At 42.4% G+C, this 13693-nt stretch overlaps 2 protein-coding genes across 5 annotated transcripts in view; both read left to right on the top strand.

The window, feature by feature from the left end:
• Positions 1 to 305: 305 nt before the first annotated feature.
• On the top strand, positions 306 to 5647 carry plcxd2 (phosphatidylinositol-specific phospholipase C, X domain containing 2). The gene is made up of 8 exons (XM_061094199.1): positions 306 to 408; positions 1098 to 1234; positions 1389 to 1508; positions 2246 to 2299; positions 2424 to 2579; positions 3580 to 3690; positions 3953 to 4083; positions 5488 to 5647. Exons 1-8 carry the CDS (start codon positions 306 to 308, stop codon positions 5645 to 5647), a joined length of 972 nt encoding a protein of 323 aa, XP_060950182.1.
• A 4801-nt stretch (positions 5648 to 10448) lies between these two features.
• Positions 10449 to 13693, top strand: part of phldb2b (pleckstrin homology-like domain, family B, member 2b) — a 43185-nt gene continuing 39940 nt past the window's right edge. For all 4 annotated transcript variants that reach the window (XM_061093525.1, XM_061093526.1, XM_061093524.1 and 1 more), the window contains exon 1: positions 10449 to 10718. In XM_061093525.1, coding sequence (XP_060949508.1) covers positions 10686 to 10718 — 33 coding nt within the window. In that variant the 5' untranslated portion in view covers positions 10449 to 10685. The remainder of the gene's footprint in view (positions 10719 to 13693) is intronic.

The following is a 13693-nucleotide window of genomic DNA, read 5'->3' as shown; positions in this document are numbered from 1 at the left end:
ATCCCGGTCGTTTACCCCCCGCTGGTCGTGTCAACGTGCGCCCGGTTCGCCGCTTGGAGCGTTACGCACCGCAACAGCGTGCCACAGCCTTCCCAGGAACCGGGCGAGGAGAGGACTCAACCTGGATCTGATTCACATGAGCGTTCTCCAGATGTAAAACTATTGTGAACTGGTATTGTAACGTTCCAATATGCCATATATAGTTGTTTTGAATCTACTGGGAGCGCACGGGAGTCTCACTGGGAGTGCGTCCGCGCCGGCGAGCGGTTTCCTGAGACGTGGACTGTCGCCGGATCGTTTCTGACATGAAGACGAGACCGGCCGGGATCGGCGATGTCCATGCCGACTGGATGGGTTCGCTGCCCTCCAAGCTCAGTGCCATGCCCCTGAAGCACCTCGCCGTGCCAGGTGAGCCCGGAGCGCGTAGAGATGTCCCCTTCTCTCCATCAATATATATGGATAGGGTCACATTGTTAAAGGACAACACAAGAAAAGTGTGGTGTGTGTGTGTGTGTTTGTGTGTTTGTATACTTGTACTTATATCTTATTTTGAACTGGACCTTAGGGTGTGAGGACCTTTGTTTTTTTCAAAGACCTGTTTGAGGGTTAAGATTTGCATTTGGGGTTACGGTTAGAAGATTAGAGTTAGGAATTCAGTTTTGATGGTTAATGTTATAGGAGTAAGATGTGCTTTGTGGTTATAGGATATGGTATCCATGAATTAGTCATAGTCAATTGGTTAGCTATAAAGCTTTGGTTAGGCTGTCCATAATCAAATGCTGGTCCTAAAGATGCAAAATATAAAAGAAAATTCTGAGGTCCTGGTTAAGATTGGGTGTAAGGTATGAATTGAGACCAGGTTACAGTTAGGGTTAGACATATATTGCTTGAGGTTAGGGTGTTTGTGTGTCATTCACAGTTTCTCCTTTGCAGGTTTCTGTATTTTGGTTTTCTTTCTTGCATTTTCGTCCCATATGTTCTGTCACAGTTTCCCTCAAATGAGTAAATTTCCTTTGTCTTCCCAACGCCCCCTTTGCTTTTGCCCTGTTCCTTTCCTGTTGTATGACCATCACTATCCTCACCTCTTTTTTAAACAGGATCTCATGATTCTTTCACCTTCTGGGTGGATGTGCATGCTCCCGTGGGCCCAGATCAGAAGGCTTATGTCAAATACCTGGCCACCATGTTCAGCGTCCTAGCCAAGAAAGTCATGGTGAAGTGGTCCATGACACAGGTACCGCTCACAAACCAGCAGGTTGCAGATGATTTGTGAATAGACATATTTGGGGCATATTTTAAAAGTTGTGCGTGTGTTTTACAGTCCAGCAGATGTGCTGTGTGTTGTTGCCAGTTGTGGGCCTAACACGCGACGTGATGTGTATTCCTAGAACCTGACTTTCAAGGAGCAGCTGGACGCTGGAATTCGCTACTTCGATCTCAGGGTCGCCTCCAAACCAAGTGAGCCAGGAAACGAGATTTACTTCATCCACGGCCTCTTCGGACACAAGGTGAGCAGAGCACGTGTTTGCTGACGTTGTGTCTGTTCAAGTGTTTCGTAGTTCTCTTTGTAAACTTGTCAAAGTACAGTATCTGTAACCGCTGAACGATTCTGTTTACTCCATTCCTGAAATTATCATAAAAACTTTTTTATTTTCTCATCAATGTGTTTGCTCTGGTGTCATAGAGTTTGCACCTGATGTGGGATGGTGTTGGTCCTGACTAGGGATCGAATGTTGTTTATTTACTTTCAAACATCCCTCTGAAACTGTGCCTGACCCACACACTGTTTGGTTTCAAGTGGGTCATGAGATATGCTTGTGGGTGATAAATATTAGATAATAACAACAGCTGAATGCACTATAAGAGTTTACAATCATCAAGCCACTTCAGTTTATGCTTTATTATATCTGCCAAGTAGGTTATGTCCATTTTTTTGTTGGTTAGTCTTTATGTTTGTAAGCAAGATCACACAAAAACCATGGAACAGATATCCATGAAACTTGGTGGAAGGATGTGGAATGGATCAGGGAAGAACCCATCAAGTTTTGGTGCAGACACATAACAGGGATAAATCCAGTATTTATTTTTTCCTTAATATTGTGATATCATCTCCATTTGCTAACGAAATTATTCATGGATCTTAAACTGAAGAAATCCGGCACATTCAGGGAAACTATGAGTGTTTGAAAATGAATGCAGTTTTGGTTTGATGTCCTAAACGACATTTCGTCGGTTCTCCCCAAAGGTCAGTGATGGTCTCCTGGAAATCAACTCCTTCCTAAGCAGACACAGGAAAGAGGTGGGAAGAACTTTCGATATGTATGTATTTATAAGTGAAATAAACAAACACTGATTCGAATATAATCATGACCAGTGAGAATTTTGGATGATCATCTGATGGAAGGTCACGTCTGATGGTTTAGGTCGTGTTCCTGGACTTCAACCATTACTACGCGATGGGCGCAGAGCATCACGTGTACCTCATCCACCTCCTGCTGGAGGTGTTTGGCAGCAAGCTTTGTTACAACTGTGTCGTGGAGAGCGTTACTCTGGACTTCCTGTGGGAGAAGAGACATCAGGTGAGATCCGGCTGCATCTATGAAAGTAGTAATAACCTTATCTTAACATTTCCCAGTAATTTCAGTGTTTAGAAAAGCTGGGGGAAATCCCAATAATCATATCATATCAAACTAGATCTTTCTGTATTGGCAGATCTTGTGAGATGTGGTCACCTGCATTTCGGGACTGTCCCATGACTGCATGTGTGTGCACTAGCATGCATGCATGAGTGGCTGCAGCAAAAAATGTATGCATGCAGATCTGCAAGCAAAAGCAGTGTGCAGGGGTTTATTGGATAGTGCTTTAAACCCCCTGTGCTGTTAATCTGTGCTGCCTCTAACTCTCCTGGAAAGGAATTAGTGGCGAGCATCATCCTATTAACACGCCTTCTTCCATCCAACGCACCTTCTCTCGTCTCACCTCATCGTATTCAGCATTTCTTCAAGTCATTCCTCTATTGTTTTTTCCCTCTCTTTTCCCTCCTCGTACCTCCACTCACCCCCCAGTGAAACATCCTTCCTTCCTTATTTTACTTTGTTACTTCTTACCTCTTGGTTTGCGTGTGCATGTGGTTCCTGCTTTAGATGCATATTGTGTCATGTTGCATCTGCATGGTCCCATTCGTGTGTATGCTGATAGCCCGCTATCAGTTAAATCTGGTCCTATGACCCTAATCTGTGATTGACTTAGTTGGCAAAGAAGAGAGAGCTGGAGATGGCAGCCTTCACTTCCTGCTCCGTGTGTCACTGTTCCTACACTGATGTCACAACCCGAATCTAGAGCCATGACAAAATACAAGGAAAGCGCTGGATGGAGGAAGATAGTACGTTGTTTATTTAGAAATAACATGAAATAATTAAGGGTAGGATCCCATGATTATATGAAAGGATTATAGATTATCATACAGTGAGATTGGTGTTAAGGTTGCATATGAACATGTACGGGCTCCGATGTGTGTGAAGTTTGTAACACTAAGGCCTGTGCTGTTGTTCAGTGTCTTTCATTTTCTGCTCTTCTCAGGTAATTGTGTTCTACCATCATCCCTCTGGTCAGGGAAACCCCAACATGTGGCCCGGCAACAAGATCCCGGCTCCGTGGGCCAACACCACTGAACCCAACAAGCTCATACAGGTCAGAAATCTACAGTCAGATCCCTGCTATGTGCTAAATTCATAATGAAAATAAGTTTAAGCTGGCACCTAACTGCGCAAAGGCCAAAAATGTCCCTTAAATTCAATCAACCCACTTTAAATTGCACACACTAATAGATATATATCTCCTAAATATGCCTATACCTTTATTTCATCAAGATCCATGAATAATGGCCTTATATACTGATATCCTGAATAATCCAGAATTCTCTAATTCTATTTTTTCATTCTCATGTCTGCAGTTCCTGCAAACCACACTGAAGGAAAGAGCCAAACAGGGATCCTTCCACGTGTCGCAGGCCATCCTCACCCCCAGGGTCAACACTGTGGCCAAGGGCCTGGTCTGGGGGCTCCGTAACTACCTGGTGGAGAGGTCAGTCCCCATAAGTCTGGGTCTGTTTATCTGGGTCTGTGACAGAGATAGGCATGGTGGACTATTTCATCTGTGTGGAGCTAAAAAAATTAGCCTTTTAACAGCATTGTTGGTTCTGATACATCACTTTTACACATAATACATATATTCATATGCTGACCAAATCTGAAGTAAAAAAACAACTTGGTGTAATCCTGGATTAGATTTTGCAAGCCACATCAGCAGTGTCATAAAATAAGCTTTTTGTCATTTAAGACACATTACAAGAGTGAGACCATATTTTTCACACAACGATGACATCTACGTTTTTTCATACTTTTTTATTGTTTTAACATCTTTTACTGCCCTAGTTTATATATTTTAAATTCCCACTATGCAAAGTGTTATTATGATTATTGTTAGTATTATAAACCCTTAACTTATCACTGTTGGAATCTCAAAATCTTTCCTTTTCTTCTGCTTAGTTTCATTTAATAAATCTCATATATGGCCAGGAGGGGGCAGTATAGCAAAAGCTGCAAATACCAGTCGTGTGCATGCCCTTGAAAAAAAGGTAGAACTTGATTGATTTGAAAAACACAATGTCAACAAAAGCTTTCTACGGTGTTATAGGAAAATTATAAAAATACTCTCCAGACACTTGTGTTTAGATTCTCTGTTACAATATTATATCTCTTCAATGTTTTATCCGATGTCTGGGAATAATCTATAGTCGTCAAACAATAAGGCTCAAACCAAAGACCAACCCATTTCATCTCTCTGAATAGAGATCTTATTTCCTAGACAAGGTCTGACATATTGCCACAAACGTTTTCACTCATCCATCTCAAAAAGGGCCCAAGATTTGAGTGGAAATCACGTTGGAAATCCTGACTTGAATCCATACCCACCAGTGCATTTAAATCTGAGAGAGACCGCCTGTGGTGCTGGGATATGTATGAAGCTCCTGAATGGACACTGTGGCGAGACAGGAGGTGGCCTAATTTTGCCCTTCCGAGGAAACGGGATTGTTTATCGCCGCTGTACAAACACTCAGACTTCCTGGTTTTGTTCTGCTGGCGGCTCAAACATAGCACAGAAGTCACAGGGTGCTGGAAGTGATACAGTTACAGTCGTGGCAAGTGTGTGTGTGTTTGTGTGTTTGTGCCAGGAACCAAAAACAGAAAGTGTCCCGGAGACTTGGTTTGGAAACAATAGTGGCTCAGTCGTCTCCCACTGAAAGACACAAACATCTCTCCCTTTCTCCTACGTTGGGGAGGTTTTCTGCTTTTACTCAGTTTGTCTTATGTAAAGCATTATACCTGAGAAATTAACAACTACAGAAACTTCTAAAATCAATCAAATTCAGCAATAATCTACTATCAAATCTAATCTCCATCCATGTCTCATTTTTGGTGGCTCTAGGAACCTGCCGACCATCATGTCCTGGGTGGAGGCTCAGAGGCCGGGGAAGGATGGCGTTAACATCATCACCTCAGACTTTGTGGAGCTCACGGACTTTGCCAACATTGTCATCAAACTCAATAACCGGCTGTTGTCCGAACAGGAGGGCAAAGCAAGATGACACATGTTTGAACAGCAGGACTGATGTGTGCTGCTGACCCACAGTGTGTGTGACTGCCGGAGCACTGGGGGCAAGATTCTGGGAAGTTAGTTTTAATGATATTGTATTTTCTTCCATCACTGATTCAAATGAGGATTTTTATCATCAGCTGTCACGGACACGTTTAAAGCAACACTGTGTAAATTGGTCTGAGCAACAGCGCCCTCTGCAGCCACCCGTGGGGATGAATTCTGTCGGGATCCATCAAGCTCTGACTGAGGATGTTACCCATGATCCCCGGCTTCCTGAACCAGAGGAGCAGCTGCTTTAACAAATTCACCAAACTCTTTTTGAAAGTACAGTTTTTCATTACACTTGAACTCGCTGGACCTGATTCTGGGCAATTTAAGCCAGTATTACATATTAAAATGCCAAAGGTACAAATTGTAGACGTCAATGTCTTAGGAATGTGTGTACACAGCATAGACTGTATATATAAAGGTACACAGTAGAGGTAGTGGGATGCAACTGGAACAAATATTCTGTTTACATGCAGATAATTACATCCATTGCTTTCATGTACATAGAGTCTATGAGAGCAAAGGCCTAATGAGATGGTGATGCAATCTGTTTACCTTGTATTCCAAACTCACTAATAATTATACCATAATAACTCTGAGCCCACGAGCAAAGTTGGGTTTTCAACTATGCTCCTGGTGTTTTTCCAATAATTAAATCACCACAAGACAAAATTAGAAGTTTCAATTTTTCCTTTTATAGTATTTCTTTCCATGTTTAGCGATACATATCCACTGGGGTTTGTCGATATAGTTTAACTAGAGATGCAAACGCTGGCATCTTTTTATACGTTTCACAGAATTAAATAAATTACAGGATTTCAGTGGGAAAAACAAATATGTGTGGAACCTGTGCCACAATCCTCATAAAACGTATGCAGCCATATGCACACAGCAATAAATGGTATACCGTTTATAGTGTTTTTGCTATTTGCGGACATGGAGACACAGAAATAGTCAGTTTATAGCCGTGTCCAGCATATGTCAATGTGCAGCACGCTCCATAAAACATTCACGCATCATATAGAAACAATGGGAATGCAGACTGAATTGTTTTGTATCTGTCTCGGTGTGTGTTACTGTGTCTAGTGTGCGTTCACCATGGGCCCGGTGATTACTATGTGGGACATAGACAGGAGTGCAGTGGCAGTCAACCTGCATTCCTGTGGTCATAGTCGAGGGGAAGACGAGAGAGCACAGAAAGACGACAGCAGGAGAAGATGAAAGTTACTCACAGAGTGGATGCCTTTATTCAGCAGAGAGGAAAGAGAGAGTAAACAAAGGGAAAGAAAGACAAATGACAGAACTCGGCTGACTATAGAAAGTGAGAGGGAAGGAATTCCCCTGAGTGTCGATGAGTGGGAGGATGCAGAGAGGTTCCTTCTGCAGCGGCATCATCTAACGGAGACATTGTTTAAATCTGCCTTTCATTACTTCACTCCCTGAGTAATTTCAGTTACAGTGAAATAGCTTGTATTGTCAAGGCCATGTTGTTTACACAGTTGAGTGTGATCACCAAGCAGTGCAAAGCTAACACACACACACACAGAAACACACAGACACACACACACACACAGCTAAATAGTGCAGTAATTACACCTACCATGGCAGGCAAGTGAGAAAGCAGAGGAGTACGCAGCCCCAAGTTATGCAGAGCATTCCTCTCTCTCTCTCTCTCTCTCTCTCTCTCTCTCTCTCTCTCTCTCTCTCTCTCTCTCTCTCTCTCTCTCTCTCTCTCTCTCTCTCTCCCTTGAATATTTTTCAAAGATGGTTTCTGTTATTTTAAGTAGTTCAGGTATGTTCAAGTGGTAATTTTTTCAGTAATAATTTAATTATTGATATAAAAACAGAGTGAAACATCATGAGGCCGCTGCTCCATCAATCCCCCAATCGCTAATGTGCAGACTCTGGCTCCAAGTGACGTCATCGGCGCAAGATGGCAACGTTCGTATTGGGGATAGTGAGAGGAAATGACACGTTGCCATCTTTATTTACAACCTATTGTTCAAACTCTTTGGCTGGAAAACCAGGGTCAGTCGGAGTCTTTCTCTCAGTTTGGATCAAAGCGTCTTCAAACTAGTTTGCAACAATACCCTCAATATCCACCATTTACCTCAGTTTTTAGTGTTTAAGAGAAACCATTTTTATAAGGGTAGATTGATGGGCAGTTTACGAACTTCAAATCAAATCCATAACACAACGGAATGTGTTAAAAAGAATCTGAAGACTTTCTGAAGCCACTGTACATCCACACAAGTGAGGCCACGATGACTGCTGTATTGAAACAGCTGTTAAAAACAAATGGTAACGCTCAGTATCTTATGTCATGTCCTGTATCTCGCACAGAGGCAGAGGGAAGAAACAGAGAGACCTCACTTCCTCCTAAGCCACAAACAATGTCAATTTCATCCAATTATCTGTACTGGAGATGTTGTTAAAAACAAGCAGTTTGAATAGTTCCACCCACACAAATGCTCAAAGCCTGACACCAATGACGTAATAAAGGTCATAATTCAATAATAATTTTTTTCAATAATTCAATTTGAATTGGTACTTCAAAGTAACATGTTGATGTTAAGTTGTACAGCAACTGTTTCATGCAGGATGGACTGCATTGGAAAAATAACTTCACGTGAAAAGGAATGTAGGCCTTTAAGTAATGGCTATTAAAATCCTGTTCAAAACATAAGCTGGAGGATTTATCTGAATGAAACTGGTCTTTCATGGCCGAGTCTCCTAACGACGGGTAGAATCCTTCTCCAAACAGCTCCAGCGTCTGTGCTCGGCCTCCTGGGATCACATGGGAGCTGAGGAATTGACTCGGGAATGCTGTGGAGCCCACGGGCGCTTGGATGATGTCACCGGGGAAAGCGCACCAGCACTCATGCAAGCGAGCATCCACGGAGGCCAAATAGCTCCTGGAGACACTTGACAAGAGAGCAATCAAAAGTTACTGCAAGAGTTGTATCCTGATAACTTCAAGCTGTTCCCAATTTAGGACTTTTGGCTCCTGTCTACATTGAGTTTACGCCTAAAATGGGCAAAAATAAGTGGAGCGCACCAAACAGTGGCAAATTTTAGAGGTTTCTACAGATGAGGACCTGCTGCACGCACAACTTTTTTTCATAGACTGTATATAAAGACGGACAACACATTTCAACTTTCTCCGAATATCTGTTTCGGCTTTCACACCAATTCGACTTATTGATGATGACATAACGTCTCCAGATTTCCTCTGTTGATCCTGCCATAATGACCACAGCCACAAGAGGGCTCTGTCACTTAATATAAATGTGTTTTTTTTTGCGGAATCCGCTGAAAAGACATGAACCTCTTCCACCTGATTCCCCCTTCTGATAAAGGCCTACTGGCAAACCTGCATGATGTCTGAGGGCGAAGCATGACTGTACATGTAGCTGAGATTTTTCAGATGGTGCACATAACTTAAAAAGGAGCAAAGGGCAGCTTGCCACTGCCTTCATACACCTCTGCAGATTATTTATGTGTTTGAGTGTGCGTGTGTGTGTGTGTGTCTGTCAAGTGTGTAAAATACAGTGTGTTGTCAGGGAGGACAAGTGACTCTGCTATATAGGATCATTTAAATTTTATATTTTATCTTTAACATTCTGATTCTCAGTGCATTTAACTGCTTTTTTGAGGAAAGCTAGTGAACTAGGCTCATGAACTCTGTGTCCTCCTGGATAAATGTGCATTCTTGTCAGAGGTGTGGTGGCGCTGGGTCTGTCTTGAGGTACGTTGTGGAATACGATCATATATTTAACTTCCCCTGTTTCATTATGAAGAGTTTTGCATTGTGAGATGGGCGTCGCTCACTACAGGTCTTTCACCAGGAGAACCCACCCACTAGAATGTTCGGTCAGTGGCGGATCTAGGATTTTTCTTAATGGGAAGCTATGAAGGGGCCACAATTTACACAGAGGGGGCCAATTCTGTGTCAAGGTCCATGCACACTTCCTGATTCGGTAAGGTGCACAATCTAAGTTATTTCTTGTTTCCTGTTAGCGCTACAGCTTTGAGCAAAGCCTCACATCATTGAACATATTTTGAAAATTGTTCCTTGTTGTGTGACTGTCACATGTATTGCTAGCTAAAGAATACTAACGGGTCATTTTGAATTCAGAAACTGGAGTTTTTGAAAATCTGTACTTTGAAAGGTGTAAACATCTCTATTTCAATCAGTTAAAACTTTGTTTCCGTATAAAAGTTAGTTTTAAAGCAAAATATCTGCTGTAGTCTAGACAGGGTATAAGTGACTGTACCTAAACTTACAGTATTAAGACTGGACTGTTTTGTGAGAAAAGCCGACTGGTCTGCATTCCTGTTGTAATATCATTAGTTAAACATGCTTCTTATCATTGTTTCGTATCATTGCTGCCAAGTAGTTCTGAAAGAATGCTCTCTCTCTCTCTCTCTCTCTCTCTCTCTCTCTCTCTCTCTCTCCCACCTTTTCTTTGTCCCTCTTTATTTTCTCCCCTTGTCTCTACCTCTTAAGGCTTCTCCCTTTGAAACAGTCAGAATGAGAGATCAAGTGTAGGTGCTCTGTTAACACCTGCACCTTATTCTTTGTGTGTGTGGGTGTGTGTGTGAGTGAGAGAGAGAGAGAGAGACAGAGAGAGAAAGAGAGAGAGAGAGAGAGAGAGAGAGAGAGACTCCCCCCCTCCCCTTGTTCCCTCTCCTGCTCAACTTTCCAGCTGTTGTTGCATTCCTCTACACGTCGCAATTGGCAGGGGGCCGCCGGCTTTTTCACGTTTGTGTGTGTTCTGTTTGAAGTGTGTGTTCGTGTCAGGGAGCCAGAGCTGCGGTCTCTGCCTATAGGCACCCAGAGGTGGCTCATTGGGAATGTGTGTGCTGTCAAGCAGAGACCGTGATCACCAAAGGGGAGAAGTGAGGGAATATTTGTATCTGGAGTTCCTGTCAGGCGACATAATCCTGGATCTGGGAGCTGCTGCTGCTGCGTAACCATGACAGAAGTGGCCAGTCCTGCTTCAATAATGGTGAGCTCATTTTCCACTGTGTGTGACTCTCATTGGGCTAATGAGGTTCAATTTGATTTGCAGATTTTCTTCGTAGGAAATGAAACACAGAAGAAGTTTTGTTTCTTTCTTATGTTGACATTGGAATCACGTCGATTATTCATTATATGATCATATTTTATTTCAATATTGCCCTTGATTACGAAAATTGAGACCTATTAAAGGACCCTCAACAGCCAATCAGAGCAGTGGTATGTGACATATTCAGGCACAAGCCTAGGCTGATGATATAAACACAGTATCACAGAGGAAGAATATGCATGATGTGATGTAGCATCATAAGGCTGAGACCTCAGCTACAAGTTAAAAAATGTATTTGTGACTTTATAAAAGCAGTGCTCCATCAGAATGCTCTGTATATGTTGAACCTGTCAAGTTGGCTCTGGCCATGATGAGGAAATCAGTTTGACATGACTTTTCTATCATAAGGGCTATTATTAACTCCAGGCCTGATAAACATCTGCTATGTGGTATGTGTGCAAATATGCATTTATATGAACATATAAATCTATACAGATGCTACAGCACAAAAATGTATCTTTCAACCGTGTCGCAGGGAATGTATATTTCTACCCTTAATTTGTAGTCGAGGGGTTGTATGGGAATAAGTTAAATGTCCAAATCAGTGGACGTGATGACGTTTTAACACCCGATGGATGCAAAACTAAGAAAACTAAATTAATACAAATATCTCAAGATGAAAAAGACATCATACATGGAAAAGACAAAGAAAGACAATGAGATTCAAGAGCTCTTTCGGATGAGGTTGGACGCTGGTGTCAATGCGGAACATAAAATGAAACTGCATATGATTTTTTTATTCTGAGTAAAGTTTTGTGAAAAAGTATCACATTACCCTTCATCCCTGGATTCTGTACTCTGTGATTTCCTTCATCTCTTTTTTGTCCCAGTCTCCCCTTCACGCTCTGTTTGTCTCTCTTCTTATCTCACATTCCTCTTCTCTTTTCTATCCATCGTTTCATTTCACCATGTGAGCCATTAGCACTAATGTGAGTCATGTGTCCCTCCAGAACTTCACTGTTCCTCCACTCGTGGACATTTTCAAAGACACACACTCAGTACATATTTAATTTAGATTTCCTCATACTCTGAGTCATTTGCAGCAACAATGGACTTTGATTCCTGTGAGGACCTTGCCTTTTGGTAAATGAAAGAAACGTGTGGGAGAGTTTGAATTTGGGTTTAACAATGCTGGCACGTATTTGTGTTTGGCAGGAGTTGAAGGTCAGGTTGTGTTAATCGGATTGCTGAGTTCACACCAAACATAAACGCACACACAATGTAAGTTTGATGTAAAATAAAAGAAAGGTATTCTGACCCTTTCACTTTTTTACTTTCTGTTATGCTGAAATGTTTAAACTCGTGTCCGCATCAGTGTACATGCAGCACCCAACAATGACAAAGCTAAAGCTGTAATTTTAGACAATTTTTAACAAATGTCTTTAAAGGAAACTAGAATTATCACCTCTGCCAGCCCGTCAAGCTGCAGGAAATATGGTCAAAATCTTCTTCTCCTAAGTTATGGCATTGAACAAGAACATTATAATGTCAGGGCGGCTTGGTGTTGTAGTGGTTACCAATGCTGCATCAGAGCAAGGTTCGAATCCCGGCTTGGCTGCACGTTCTCCCTGTGTGTGTGTGTGGGTTTTCTCCCGCCACAGCCCACAGACATGGGGTTGGGTTAATTCAAGACTCTGAATTGTCCGGTGGTGTGAATGTGAGCGTGAATGGTTGTTTATCTCTCATGTTGGCCCTGCATCGAGTGGTCCGGACCTCAGAGTGCGTCAAAGGTTCAACTTCCAACTCGACAATGACCCCAAACACACAGCCATGACACGACAGGAGTGGTTGAATGACAGCTCTTTGAATGTCCTTTAGTGGCCCAGCCGGAGAGATGACTGGAAACCTATCAAACACCTCTAGAGAGGCCTTGAATTGCCCGAGCTTTACTGACAGACAGCTCAAGAACGTCTGCAGAGAAGATAATCTCCAAATCCAGATGTGCAAAGCTTGTTGCGTCATACCCAGAAAGACCTGAGGCGGTAGTTTCTGCAGACATTGCTTCAACAAGGTCCTGGGTAAAGGATCTGAGTACATTTATCAAGTGATGTTTCAGGGTTTTCGTTTTAATACATTTTCGCTTTGCACAAATGGGGTATTGACTCAAGGTTGAATTACCGATTTAAATGATTTTAGCAGAAGGCGACATAAAATTTGAAAAAAGTCAACAGGTCTGAATACTTCACGAATAAACTAAAAGTTTCTTATGGTACCAGGGCCTGAGAAGTACAGTGTTTTATAATCTGTGTGTGTTTGAAGGGGCTGTTATCTATGTCGCGTGTGCCTGAATGACTCGGGCTCATATTAAACTAATTAAAGACCTGTTGAAGCTGATTTAGCCACGTGAGTTGCTCCTTACAAGGTCGCCTGAGACGTCTCCATATTAACCAGCATCTGTGATACAATACTGGCTTTGTCAGGTGGGAGGAGGAGAGGGTGACACTGGAATGTGAGGGGAGGAGATGTCAGCGAGGAACAGAGAGATGGAGAGAGGGGGAGATACAAACAGAAAGAGAAGCCAGGCAGAGAAACGAGCAAAACAGATTAAACACAGGCAAAACTCGTAAATGTATATGAGACTGAAAGCAAAAGAAGAAGAGGAGGACTTGTTTTGGCTTCGCATCAAAGGAAATAAAGTTAGGAAGACAGAAGGAAGGAGGAGATCCTGTAATAACCAGGTGACGCCATCCACTCGTATTTTATAGAGCAGCTGAAGAGTTGTGGAAAAAAAGACACATGATTATACCACATGCATAACACCAAGGCATGTGCATTAGACTACTCAACACAGGCACACTATTTTCACTGATACTCTGCAAGCAGAACAAACAACTTCACACTTATGTACACCGGCA

This window comes from Limanda limanda, chromosome 20 (assembly GCF_963576545.1).
Source record: "Limanda limanda chromosome 20, fLimLim1.1, whole genome shotgun sequence".
Taxonomy (NCBI): Eukaryota; Metazoa; Chordata; class Actinopteri; order Pleuronectiformes; family Pleuronectidae; genus Limanda; species Limanda limanda.
The sequence above is the reverse complement of the archived record's forward strand: the minus strand, read 5'-3'. Positions and strand labels throughout refer to the sequence as shown.

Excerpts from the sequence above, each read along its gene's own strand:
- plcxd2 (XM_061094199.1), top strand. The coding sequence starts at position 306 with ATGAAGACGAGACCGGCCGGGATCGGCGATGTCCATGCCGACTGGATG. Across the intron at positions 2,300-2,423 it reads TAAGCAGACACAGGAAAGAG|GTCGTGTTCCTGGACTTCAA; the intron begins GTGGGAAGAACT and ends CTGATGGTTTAG. Across the intron at positions 3,691-3,952 it reads AACCCAACAAGCTCATACAG|TTCCTGCAAACCACACTGAA; the intron begins GTCAGAAATCTA and ends TCATGTCTGCAG.